We start from the raw sequence: 13,279 nt of genomic DNA, 5'->3' as shown, positions 1-13,279 counted from the left end.
CCTGTAAATTACCTGCGGCCTGCTGGACGCTGAGGGGCGCCGCAGGCACTCCACTTTCCTTTAACCAAATTATTGGATTATTTCCCTAAATATAAAACCTGAAAATCCGCAAAATGGTCTAATACTCGATAGGAAAAACACAGTAAAAAAAGTCCATGTATAAATAACACGTTGAAGCATTTCACACATTTATTTCAAAGAACAGTCATACTTTGCAGATTTTGTCAGGATACAAGTTTGAGAAAAGACACATACTGGCATTCACATCATTTACAAAATACTAGAATATCAGAATATAACCAAGAGCTCACATCCTTGAATGACAGGCTAAAGCTGCCCACCCGTTTAATATTAATGATTATTTAATAACCAGGTTCAACTTTGGGTGGAAAAGAGAGAGATCGAGAGAGAGAAAGAGCGAGAGAGAGGGAGAGAGTGTAAAGCTGCTCTGGTGATCACATTGGTTGGTTGGTTCTTACCGCTTCTCAATACAAGAAGTGGTGGACTTACATTCTTCTGGCTGACTTTAAAACATATCTTTGGAATATACAATCTTAGCAGTTCACAAATAGACATTCAAAAAGGGGCTTATAATATAAACAACACAGTATGAATGAGTACACAGTATATTTAGCAAAAATGCAAATTGAAGTAGGAGTAGGGGCCTATATATATATATATATATAATTGGAGTGACCACTATAATAATATGCAGGCTCATACAGTATTAGTTTGATTATACTGTACTGTATAAGACACTTCCAATTTAATAAGAATAACAAGCTAAAAAAAGATAATGTATTGCATCCAATTATGTCTAATACGTTTGTCTGTTCTTCTTATTACAAACAGAGAATGTAATATTTGCTTTGCATTTCATTTGCTTGTTTTGGGTCGTGAATCGTATGAGCTTTCCGACACAGTAGTACCAGTAGAAAGAAACAAAGAGTTCTGAGGCCACAAGCAACTCTAAGATTTCAACACAGGTCGAAACAAGACCAATAAGATTCTGTAAGATTCTGTACTCAATTTCAGGGGGCCCTGCACTCGCTGATGGATAATGTCAACCAGTTAGGTTCCAGTTTAATTAAATTGTGATCAAGTCAAAACAATTGAAACAGAAACAAGAAAGGTTGTGTATTGGCTCAGACTCAACAACGTTGTGTCTGTAAAATGACAAAACAATGGAAATAAGTAAAGAAAAAGACATGATATACAGCACCTGTAACATAAATAAAACATGAGAATGTCTCACATTCACCAGGCTAGGTCCTCTTTATACAGCATATGGCAGCCGAGTTCAGTACACAAGTCTCACGTGAATGAATTTTAAAAGGCAGAGTAGCATGTGTGAACCCAACAAGCAGCAAACGGTAAAACGATGAATAAAATAATAAAACTAACTGAGAGAAGAGGACTTTAAGGCATGTGCGTGTCGGCCCAGAATAAAGCAAAGAAAGGAGCAAAAATGTAAAAACAAACTCACACTAACGGAAATTCAGTAACACTGAGTTCACAGTACCTCAAAGTAACCATGGTATCTATTTCCAGAGACAAAAACCGTGAGAGGCACAGGAGCACATACATTCTTCTGTTCTGTGTCAAAGGCGTTTTAAAATTATTAGTCATGGGTATTAGCCTATTATAAAACCCAGTAAGAAACTAACCCTCCAGTTATCAAACTGTTACATATATTTAATCAGATGGCAGAGAGGTTGGTCATCTCAAAAGCCGTAAAGCTGGGGACGTTCTCTCATATAAGGTGAAATAAAACAGAGCCAAATGAGATTCAGATCGAAGGCTTTGCTTTTACTAACATTTTCTTTGGGTAGAAATTGATCCCTTCATCTCGAGGGAAGCTGTTGTTTAGCTGGTGTTCATCAGGTGTACATCCCACCATTAAAATAGAGTTTCGTGCTTAGTTAATTAGTCTTGATTATGATTGCAGACAAAAACAGGGCATAATAATGTAAAAAAGTAAATACGTCACACTATGTACAACTGTGCGCTTGAGAAAATATGGGTTCAATTGTAAATCTGCAAGTCATCTTGTCAGTACTGTTGTGGTCAAGTGTCTTTTGCAGCATTAATGAGGTTTACGTTTTAATGAAATTTAACAGTAGCCACCTCTCCAGATAAATACCACACATGTATGCATGTATGTTTTGACCTTTAAAATAAGAACGTGAAATCACTCCAGGTGGCTTCTGTGTGCCCCCTTTGGACTCTAAAAGTGGCTTCATGATGGAGGTTTTGTGCGCTTTCAGAGTTTTAAGCCCTAATGCAGAGGAAAAGCCACACTTTTGGTCACATTACCGTCTAAGGCTTAGTAGAAAAGACATAAAAAACAATAAATACAATCACTGTGAGGAGTAACCAAACACAACATGTAACAGGTTGAAAGAGTGTACTTATGAGAAGAAGGTAACATCTTTGAGGGACCCGTCGCTATTGGACCGCTTGGCTGAATGTTTCTTCTAGTAAAGAGGCTACTTTGTTTTGGTCCAACTGTGAAGAGAAAACAAACGTAGGAAGTTACAAAAGATACACTGATATGTTAGCGGTGGAAATAATGTTTACAGTTACCCATACATGTACATAAACTCATAATTCAGTACAACAGATAAGGGATAAATCTGTTTTAGTATCCACTAAGAGCATTAAGTCAGAAGAACATAAGTATACATATATTCTCACCCACACAGAGAGGTGGTGAATATACATATATCATTAACGTGGGTAGGTGCGTGGGCCCAAGAGCACATTTGTAGCGGATAATATGCATAATGCTCTTAGAGGGGGATTGTCTGTGTGTTTGAGGGTTAAAGGAGATGTCAGGGGTCACTGTACCTTTTAAATTAAACAGGAGTTTTACACGCTTTGGTACAGCAAACATTTAGTTTCACCCACACACACACTTGCATCTGGATCTTGAAAATAACACCGACCCACGGACATAAACACACACTCAATTTTACTCTGTCCTAACACATGAAACACCCACCTCACAGATTAAGCCCAGCTCCACCAGCTCTCCGGCCAACTCTTGAACATTCTCATCTGTAAAACACACAGCAGCACAGTAAGTAATCCATAGACTTGTAACGCCACCTTTACACCAACCCTTCCAGTCGTTTACCATGCCTGCTGGAGTTATACAAATACTCCAAAGCAAACACACCTGCAGCTGAATAAAGGGCAGGCTTAAGGTAAATGCCTGATTTATATCCAACTGTTATTCTACTTGAGCCTTGATGTAAAAGGCTTAACGATATTATATACAGTCCTAGTGTCAATACTTAGTGTCACAATACAGCAGAACAATCTTATGTTATACAAGATAACTCCTGCACTGACTGTGCTATTTCTCTGACCTGTTTACATTACATGCAGGAAACTACTTTGGTGGAAGAAAATACTGAACTATAAAGAGCATCAACAGTAGACTGCTTAAAATGTATGCAAGGTTGCACAAAATATAGAAGCCCTGTCTTCATACGAAAAGCTGGGTTTTCCTAAAAATACATTCAGATGTATGTTGTATGTTCCATACATGTTTATTCCTACGTTCTCCTAAAAACATCTAAATACATCTACATAACCCTTCTTTAAATCCCTGATATGTTTGTTTAAGAAACTGAAGCCATCTAATTAAAGTTTGTTGTTTATATTGTCTCATTGACTTTGAAAAGTGGAGACAGTCTTTGTGTCTGTTGAGCGGAAGAGCTTTCATGGTCTACTGATTTTTAATAATATAGCTGTCAATTTACAACTGCATCAGGAATGTGGCTGGGACAACACAAACAAGTGGAAGAGATAGATCATCTATCAACTTTAAGAAAAGAAAAACACCAGCAGAGCAAAGCTATATGATGAGAAGACTGACAATGGAGCAGAGGGAGAAGCCTCCTCGCTTTGCTTCTTGTGGTCTCAAATAAAGTCATCTAAGAAATCCAGTTACTATTAAGTATGGAGGCAGAAAACAAGCTTCAATTGTGAAAGCATTGAGATACAGTGTAGGAGAGTCACACTGAAGGCTAAGGGGGTGAAATCTAATTGACTCAGTGGGTTAGCGAGCTTTCAGAGAGTGACTTTGGACTTTAGATTGTTGATAAGAAACTCTTCAAAGAATAAACCCTGCAGGAGAGCCTGTTTACAAAGGAGACAGGGTGTGTCTGTGAGGCACACAGCGTGTATTGGTGTGCAAGAAAAGACATATTATGTGAGAAACAGCGTAAAGAGAGCAGCAGAGATAAAGTCATATGAATCTGTGTGTGTGAGAGTGAGAGACAGGGAGATGAAAGCCTGGGAAGACGGGGTCGGTTCTCAACACAGGAGGTGACAGCTGTCAGCTGCAGCCTTTCACAGGCCAGGCATTCCCCACACGCCTGCAACGTTACACATGCCTACCATACCTGTGTGTGAGCGTACGCACTGGATCATACTGACCACATTAGTCTGACCACAGTTTCGTTGTGTTGAGTCTACCACACAGCATTGAGGTAAAAAAGAAATCCTCAATTTGAAATAAAAAATCTCTGATACAACCACCAATGTTGCTGTTTTCCAAAGATTTCTAACTGATTTGATTCCCATGCTGTTGTTTAACGCTCCATTATAAAATCTCTTCCTGAATGCAATCCAAATTCATTCGTTCAAAACAGAGGTGAAAGGCTTCCATGACACAGAAGCGACAGCCAGTCTCCCAGCCTAAAATAGTCTTGCACGCTGCATATTGTGACGCCTTTCAAGTTTCTAGGTCTGTCTGGAATCTCACTCTCACTTTCATACATGCCTCAGTGCACACGCACGGAGAGCTACTGTATATGAAAACTCGTGGGTGGTAAGATCTGAGAGTAAAGTAGACTTGAGTAAGTAGTAATTAATACCAACATAAATCTATCATTTATCATCACCTCAAGTCAAATGTATTTCTAGCATTCATCCCAAACCCGAGCTGTAAGTCAGTTTGACTAAATGACGACACTTCAAGAAAATCCATCTACTGTAAAGGTTTAGGACGGTTTGCATGTGGATAGAAAACAAAATACACATGCAAACACACACGCACAAACACCCTAACCAAACAAGTAAGGCAAATACTGTTTTTCTGGGAATTATATTTTACACACATGCAGACGTGCATGTATTGGGAGAAATCCAAGAAAGAACACACTCAGACATGCACCTGAAAGAATGGCTGCTAATCCTCTTATCTGCCCTTAATCTCACCCACACGGGGCACGCCTTCGCTAATATCAAAGGTTTGTCGAATTATGTCACCCACTGTAATTTAGACTTGTTGGAAATGCCAAAGGTTCTACCTTCTTATCTACAAACAGTCTTCATGTTTTTGTTTTGGTGCCAGCTCATCCCAGCTCACCTTTGATGTAATGAAACTTGACTGTGAACTCAACACAGCGTCACTGAGAAAGTTTGGTAGAAAATTTAGGACGTGCGTTCACTATAACACAATTATTGACTCTATCTTTAGGCTTACAGAGCGAGTATGTGTACGTGTGTGATAGAAGATGTGTTCTTACAAGGTAACATGTCACAGCTTAGATGTCTATTCAGTTTATCTTCCAGTTTCAGCAGTAAGGTTAGCTAAAGGGAGAAAGAGACAGAAAAAGACAAAACTGTTAGTTTTCCTTTTGTATGGCTTGGAAATAAAAATGGCTGGAATAACATCACGTTGTTGAGTAACAACCTTCAGAATATTTTGCATTGTGAATTGATAACCACTAAATTATCAAATGTTATTACAGAGACTTACATGAAACTTTGCTCCCTCCTCCACAGGGTCAACATTACACTGCAAATGTACCACCTGCAGAACGGACATGGACATTTTAATATAGATGGTTCTATATGAGTGTTAGTACAATTTGGAACACTGCTTTACACTATAAAATGCTCTTTAAGTATCTTTATTCAGCTACTGATCATGAAAAGTAGAGTTAGGATGTTAAATGCCATCATTGAGACTGACTCTCCATTTTGTAATATGTAGTAGAATCTGTTGTACGTACCCGCCGTGTCTCAAGCTCTGCAGGTTCAGGGGTGGGGGATTTAACCAAGGGAACCACAACAGGAGATTTGACAGCCTCCGGTTGAGGTTGCTGAGGACAGGGAACCCCAAACGCCGTCATTGGATAAATACCATTCCTGATCATGGAGGGGAGAAAGAGACAAAGAGAGAAAGAGATGTAAAAAAAAAAAAACATGATATAAAGAGGCAGGAGATTAACAGCCTTATTTACACAGACATGCTGTTATATATTCAGAGTAAAATGTATGAGGAGAAATCTGGAGCAGAGGTGGGGACAAGGAGAGGTTGATGTACTGGGCGCACAGCAGACTGGCTGGATAACTTGTGAAACAAAGGTCCAGCATTAATGTGTTAGGAGGTTATTATACCATACTGTATTTAAGATGTGAAAGACAAACAACCATAATCAGACGGTCCAATGCTGCCCCCGTGTGGCCATAGAGTGTTTCATCTTTGGGTTGAGAAAGCAACCGAGCTTGCTCTGACTCTTATTAGCCCCTTCTACATTACCTGTTCAAGATGGGACTGTTATGCCTTGCCGTCTGTTTAAAAGTCACAAAGGTGGAATGATAAGAGGAAGATGTTCCACCGCTGAGCCGGCAGCGGAGGTAGTAACAGAGGCATAACAGCGGCATAACAATACCAGTATAAATGTGGGGGTTGGCAGGACGAAACAGCGCCGTGTGTCTGTGTTTGTGTATGTGAAGCTAGTGCGCTGTATTTACAAGTGATGGCCCTTTTTCTCCAACAATGTGTAAAATCACACACTGGGACAGCAATATGACGGCGTTAGTATAATGGCAGCATAAAAGCCAAGCTTCATTAGGGCGCTGTTGTGGAATCACTGTGTAAAAAGGTCTAGTGTTCACTGCTTTACTTCTTACCTCACATCCTCCAGAAATTTATCAAGTTCTAAGGCAGGAAACTGTGAAAGCCTGCAGAAAAAAAGAAATAAGAATAATGATTCTACAGTTTGAGGTCTTTGAATCAATACATTTAAAAAGTTCTTCTATAAACAGTAGTAGGGGTACTGAAAAACTCAAAGCAGAACAATTATGTAATATTCCTCCACATTTCATAATACCATTATATTTTAAACACCTGTTCTTGTACTAAGTCTATTATTTAGAACTAAGACAAAGGTGCTGCTGTTTCTATTAAAAGACATACATCTGTGAAACAAAAAGTATAATCTTTGTGTACATTGTTACAGAATAATTTTTGCATCTGAGTGACTACTGTTTTGATTTGTGCTGTGTGTATCTGACGCCGACTGCCACTTAAATACAGATACCAGCTTACTTGAGCTGGACGTCTTCTTTTGTCTCAGCGATGACCAGGTTGGGGTCCAGGTTCTTGGTAATCTCCTCCAGGGCGTTCTCAGGAATCATGTCTGGACAATTAAAAACCATTGACTTATCAAGTGGCATCGGTTGTTAGGATAGATATTTTTGAACTCATACCTGCTTAAGTTTTGAACGGATATAAGTGATGTCTCATTATGTTTGAGAAGAAAAAAATTAACATGGGATTACATCCCAACACAAAATATCAGGCTCTTCAGGCTGCCTAATGGTGGTCAACAGCTCGTCTTTCCAGCTCAAATCACATATTTTGTCAGTCTGCTAATTACCCATATTATCCTGATACAACCTTTTATCTATTGAGTCCCCAAAAGAAGACTGTATATAAGACATTGCCATGGGGAGGTTATCCACTGGCTTGTGGACTCCCTTTTTGAAGCCTTGAATTTTGCATTTGGTCATCGCCATTGTGTTTTTCAGGAACCATGAGTGACCATATTTACATGACAGAAGGGATACACAATGCTAGGTCTCTTTCCTGGTTGAAAGGTCACTTTGGTAGTGACTTGTCAAACACAGGAAGCCAAACTAGACTTGGAACTAGTTATTGAGATCATAAAGTCATTAGGGAAATGTTTAACTAAAGCAAATGAGAACTGGGCTCATTTTCTCATCTGTTTTCATACAATCACAATTCTTTTAGCAACCACTCCAGTCTCCCCCTGCTGGCTATTAGAAAGAATGCGGGTCAGAGGCACTACTGCATTTACTTAACAGTTCAAACCAAGAGACTACGTCCACATCTTTTATTCAGTCTACAGTCTCAACTACTGAAACTGTTATTCTGTGTCTTAATGTTTTTGAATGTGTTTGTTAAATACTCACGCTGGTGGCTGACAATACAATGTGCAGCCAGCAGTTTTAGCAGCGGTACTTCAAACAGAGCCTGATTAAACAGCATCTCTCGGGCTGTGGGCCTCGTACTGGGATCACTTTCAAGGCACTTCTCAATTAACTCCTACAAAAACAAAACAAATATTGTGTCAAACTTGTATACACAAATGGGACTTTCAGATGTCAAGTCTTTCAAGACGCTCATGAACATGCAGACATATACAATACTGCACTCTCTTTGACTTACCCTCTGCAGCGGATCCTCCAGTAACTGGATGGCATTGTTGATGGCCTCCTGAGAAACATAAGAGGATTCTCCATTCCCCTGGATTTCTAAGAGCGCCATCTGCAGCACACCAACACTCAAGTTAACACATTTGGAAGGGGCACAGGCCATTCTATCATCTATCAGAGTCCAGTCTCACCTCTAAGGCACACATGCCAAATGAGTAGATGTCTACAGCAGTGGTGACATCCTCAACATCTGCAATTAGAAAAAGAATAAGAAGAGATTGGCTGGTCACAAACATGAGACAACATGTACAACTCTATTTTGTTTTGTCAATAGATGATGTAATGTTGTAAGAAACCATATTTTTCATGGTTAAAATTAAAGTTCTAAAAACATTGTCTGGTTAACTCTGAAGGTTGGGACAGACGTGACTCGACATGTCATTTTGGTTGTGTTTACCTCCATATTCTGGTGCATAGAAGTGCAAGTTTTTCTGCTCCTCATGACACGTCTTCACATGGCTGTTGATGGTGTCTGGGGCAACTGCAGACGAGACAAGTGGAGAGAGAATATGGACGACATATAGGAGCAGGACAGAGAACATTAAGAGAACTATGGTGTATCAGGGCGAGTTTGTAAGCTGCAGGTGGGGCTTTTGTAGCCTCACTTGAGTCATTGCAGTATGTGTACAAACAACAGTCTAAATTACACATTTCACTTATACAATTTGTTGGGTTATTTTGATACCAGAATAAAAGGTAAATTGCCACCATTTTTGTCACAAGAAGTCTTGATTGATCAGTAAATGTCTGGTTAGTTTGTTGTACAATACTGGGGCTGTGTAACCATAGTAAATCACTCTACAACTATGTGTGAAATTTCCAGTCTTTTAATCCAAAATTCAGTATTACTTTATCACTGTCTGTACCCCTATTACTCTCTCTAGAGTGAATCTGTGTAACTCTATACCTGATCCAATCTTAATGAGGCCGTTGTGTTGGATGAAGATGGTGTCACAGGTCAGGTTGCCGTGGATGATGGGAGGGTCACATGAGTGGAGATAGCTGAAGTACAGGAAAAAAAACACCAAGAACAAACACAAACTAAGTGAGACATATTGTTTTTTATCCAAGTGCATTTTCTGTGATTGATCACCATCTTGAATTCGACAGAATGTGTGAAAACAGGAAGCCAACCTGAGAGCAGACAGGATCTGTGTGCACCATCTCTTCCAAGCCTGTAGGACCAACATGGAGTAACTATGATTTTCACAATGTGATTTATCTTTGCTAATTTGAGTTACACAGTGTGTTTGCAAATCCCTTTTCTGTCCTTTGCCCACAGCCAATTAATCTATTTACAACATTGTTGGTCCTCACTTTGTACAGACCCCCTAATCCATGCTGTAATAAAGGAGCTTTTCACAACGTATTTAGGTCATGCAGAGCTGGCAGACTTTCACCCTTAGTAAATACTATTAAAGTACATTTAGTTGTTACCTTTTCATTCATGGTTTTGTGATTCTTCTTTGTCTTCTTTAGAAACTGCTTCAAGCTTCCCGATGACATATATTCAGTGATAAAAATCACCTGAGGGAGGGTAAGAAATTTACTTAGCATGCAGACATCATTAAATTATCAGATGCAAGATTTCATTTTCATTGTTTTTGATAGATTAAAAAAAAAAATCAAGAACAAGGCTATGTGCCCAATCTTAAGGAAACCATTTAGTGTATTTCCAGTCAGAGACTCACCCTGGCCCTGTTCTCCTTCGTGTCGGCCCAATACTTGTGGAACTTGACAATATTTGCATGCTCCAAATGGATCAGGTTATCAAATACTGCCTTCACTTTCTCCTACACACACAGACAGAGACACGTGGTAAAGTACACATAATATTGTGTAGAACTAAAATACAAAAAGACTTTAGCCCCGATCCTGCTGTGCCTTACGAACAACATTCCTTAATGAACTGAACATGTGCACAAACTCCAAAGAATCATAACTTTCTCTCATACTCTCACATATATTTGAACATCTGGTCTTTTTATTGACAACAATTAGTGTCTGCCTAAGACTCGTTAGGTAAGTGATGCTTTTCCTTTGTGACACTTGATAGTAAATACTGAGTTTGGGACTGTAGGTTAGACTAAATGAGCCACTTTTACATGTTTAATTCACAGTGTTATTTATAGATTATAACCCATTAATCAGGAAGTAATTGGCAGCTTAATTAATAATACAAGTAGTTATTGTTTTCAACCCAATAATTCACACTTGTAGAAATTATGTGAAAACAGCCAAGTGTATAAGTTATTGTGATAAAAAGCCTTAACAGTTTGTAACTTATCTTTAAACAGCAGGAAATTAGCATTTAAAAAAAAATCAATACAAGGTAGAAATGTTCCTCTTTACAGTTACTTGATACTTGTATATACTTCAAAGAAGCTCATTACATGCCAACAACAAAACATCACTTTATGCCCAAACATGTCAGCCTTATAGTATGCCTTTTCCCTTTTAACACTGAGGTCAAACCTTCACCACATCTTACATGTGCTGACAGAGAAAAGACATTTCAAATCCTCATCAATGAATGTCCTCCTCTGTGACACTGGGCTCACCTCCAGCAGTTTGAAGTTCTTCCTCTCTGAGATCATCACTTCATTCCAAACTACCTCCACCCCTTCCTCTGTGTCCATGGCCAAGTATGCAGCATCTATCCCTGGGACATTACGCTGATTCACCTGCAGCAGACATTAACAGATGGTATCTTATGAAGTAATGCGTTATAACTTTGAGAATAAATACAAGACACAAAAGCAGTTCAAAAAAGAATAAACATAGCCTACATTCCCTGCCATCCTCAGTCTATGTAAGATCTTTAATTCTTGTTTCCAAAAGTAACACTTCTGCTTATCACTGAAAAGTGACATGCAGCTTTATTTAAAAAAAGCTACTTCCTTCAGATAAACTGAAGGATCAAAAAATAATACCAATAACCGAGTAATCCTGTTTGAGTGCAGTGTTGCCTTGATGACACTTGATACTTACAGTATGAAGAACCTTAACAACCTTAATAAGATCTTGGTAGCTTTTAATAATATTTTTTCATATGACATAAAAGTATTTGCTAAACATTATTGTAAAATAAAGGGAAATGTTGTGACATGGTGATAAAAGTAGCAAATGTGAAAATGATGGTCCAATAGGAAGATAAGAAGTTTTAAAAGTTACATGAAGAGCTATCAAATTATTACTATACAAATTGCTGAACAAGTGACTTTGAAACTTGCAGAGCAACATGATCTCATGATAACTCTTAACTGGATGGTTTAAACCTTTAATACACCTCCTTACCTCCTCTCTGCGTTTCTGCCAGCGGCCACAAGGACTCTCCTCCAGGATCTCTGACTCATCTTCACTCTCGTCCTCATCCTCTGTTGCTGTGGTGACAGGAGGCTGTATAGAGGCCACAGGCGAGGACACAGACGCTGCATCTTGTACCTGCTGAGTATTACCGGAGATGTGTCCTGCTGTGACCTCTGGCGTGTTTCCCTCTGTATCTGGAGCTCCTTTCCCCTCTGACATTGTGCCTCAGCTTGTATGCCTGCTTTCTTTCCTTCTCTTGGCTCCAGTTCCTGGGCTGCAACGAGTGATAGGAAGCCCCTTTCTTGCTTTCTCCTCTCTCTGTTTGAGCTGGTCACACATCCATTTTTTCCCACTCAGGCCTGGCTTTCAACAAGGTAGAGCTAAAGGAGGCAGGAGTGCAAACAAATGACACATGTACACAGAGAGGGCTACAGTTACCTTTGAAAATAACGTAACAAGTATCATATTATTAAGTCGTACTTTCCCACTTGTTAGTTAACAGTTGAGAGATAAACTTATGCTATTGATAGCTTGGACTCAGAGTTAAAGACACATTACTGTTAACTAGCTTAGCTTTTAAAGGCTCTTGCTAATGCTCAACGTTAGCTTACAGAAGTTCAGCCTCCCACTCCTTAGCTAACTTTTCTGCGGCTAACAAGCTACGAAAAGGTAAATAAACAGAGAGCTAACACAGAGTTCAGTAGAAATACATAAAAGTCTCACCGTGGAAGAGAAAACTACCACGGGATAAATGTCCTTGGGTTACATACTGATGAAAAAGGAGGTAGGAGAGACGCTTTAATTCAGAAAATGCTAGTTCGTCATAAAATATGTTGTTGGGCTTCCAGTCCCTTTCCCTCAGCAGGAGTGGGAGGGGCGCGAGGTGCTTGGAGAGCGCTTGTGTGCGCGCAGAAAACGCATTGGTTGAGATGTTGAGGTGACATAAGCATAACATAAGTTGGGCTTTAAATGTTAAATATCACAGCGAATACGATTTTGAAAATACCCCATACTAGCTAAGATATGTTACTCTTATGTAGCAGACTAATTATAAAACAGTGTCTAGTCTTTCTTTCTTTTTTTAACTCTTTATCAAAAACTGTAGAAAGAAAATAAAAGAACATCACAATGAGAGACATACAAATGGGGCATTGACAAAACAAACCAAAAAGTAGTGTCAACAGTCAAAAGACAATAGAAAGAAAATAAATCTTTCACAAAATAAATTATATAGAAATAATACAAAATAATAAAAAAAAACAAAAAAAACGCGAGAGTATGTAGGTTCACACGACAACTTTAAAGATATTGCATACGACCATTGTTTTGACACCTGTTTTGTTTTGTGAGGTAGAAATCATAAAAATGTCTTTGGCGAGAAGTAAGATTAGATTAACAAGGGAAAAAAAGCACGAACATCTTGGTC

General features: G+C 39.0%; 1 protein-coding gene across 1 annotated transcript; it reads right to left on the bottom strand.

The window, feature by feature from the left end:
* Positions 1 to 188: 188 nt before the first annotated feature.
* On the bottom strand, positions 189 to 12,698 carry LOC138604100 (nuclear receptor-binding protein-like). Its single transcript, XM_069675986.1, has 18 exons — positions 12,577 to 12,698; positions 11,842 to 12,233; positions 11,106 to 11,228; positions 10,236 to 10,337; positions 9,982 to 10,071; positions 9,679 to 9,719; positions 9,452 to 9,546; positions 8,942 to 9,025; positions 8,676 to 8,734; positions 8,498 to 8,596; positions 8,242 to 8,374; positions 7,355 to 7,445; positions 6,937 to 6,987; positions 6,033 to 6,168; positions 5,777 to 5,830; positions 5,544 to 5,607; positions 3,005 to 3,060; positions 189 to 2,508 (listed from the first exon to the last, which is right to left on the bottom strand). Exons 2-18 carry the CDS (start codon positions 12,070 to 12,072, stop codon positions 2,449 to 2,451), a joined length of 1,569 nt encoding a protein of 522 aa, XP_069532087.1. The 5' UTR covers positions 12,073 to 12,233; positions 12,577 to 12,698; the 3' UTR covers positions 189 to 2,448.
* Between the last annotated feature and the right edge of the window lie 581 nt (positions 12,699 to 13,279).

Source organism: Semicossyphus pulcher, unplaced genomic scaffold (genome assembly GCF_022749685.1).
Source record: "Semicossyphus pulcher isolate SPU_LCO1_2020_fin unplaced genomic scaffold, fSemPul1.0.p SCAF_1, whole genome shotgun sequence".
Taxonomy (NCBI): domain Eukaryota; kingdom Metazoa; phylum Chordata; class Actinopteri; order Labriformes; family Labridae; genus Semicossyphus; species Semicossyphus pulcher.
The sequence above is the reverse complement of the archived record's forward strand: the minus strand, read 5'-3'. Positions and strand labels throughout refer to the sequence as shown.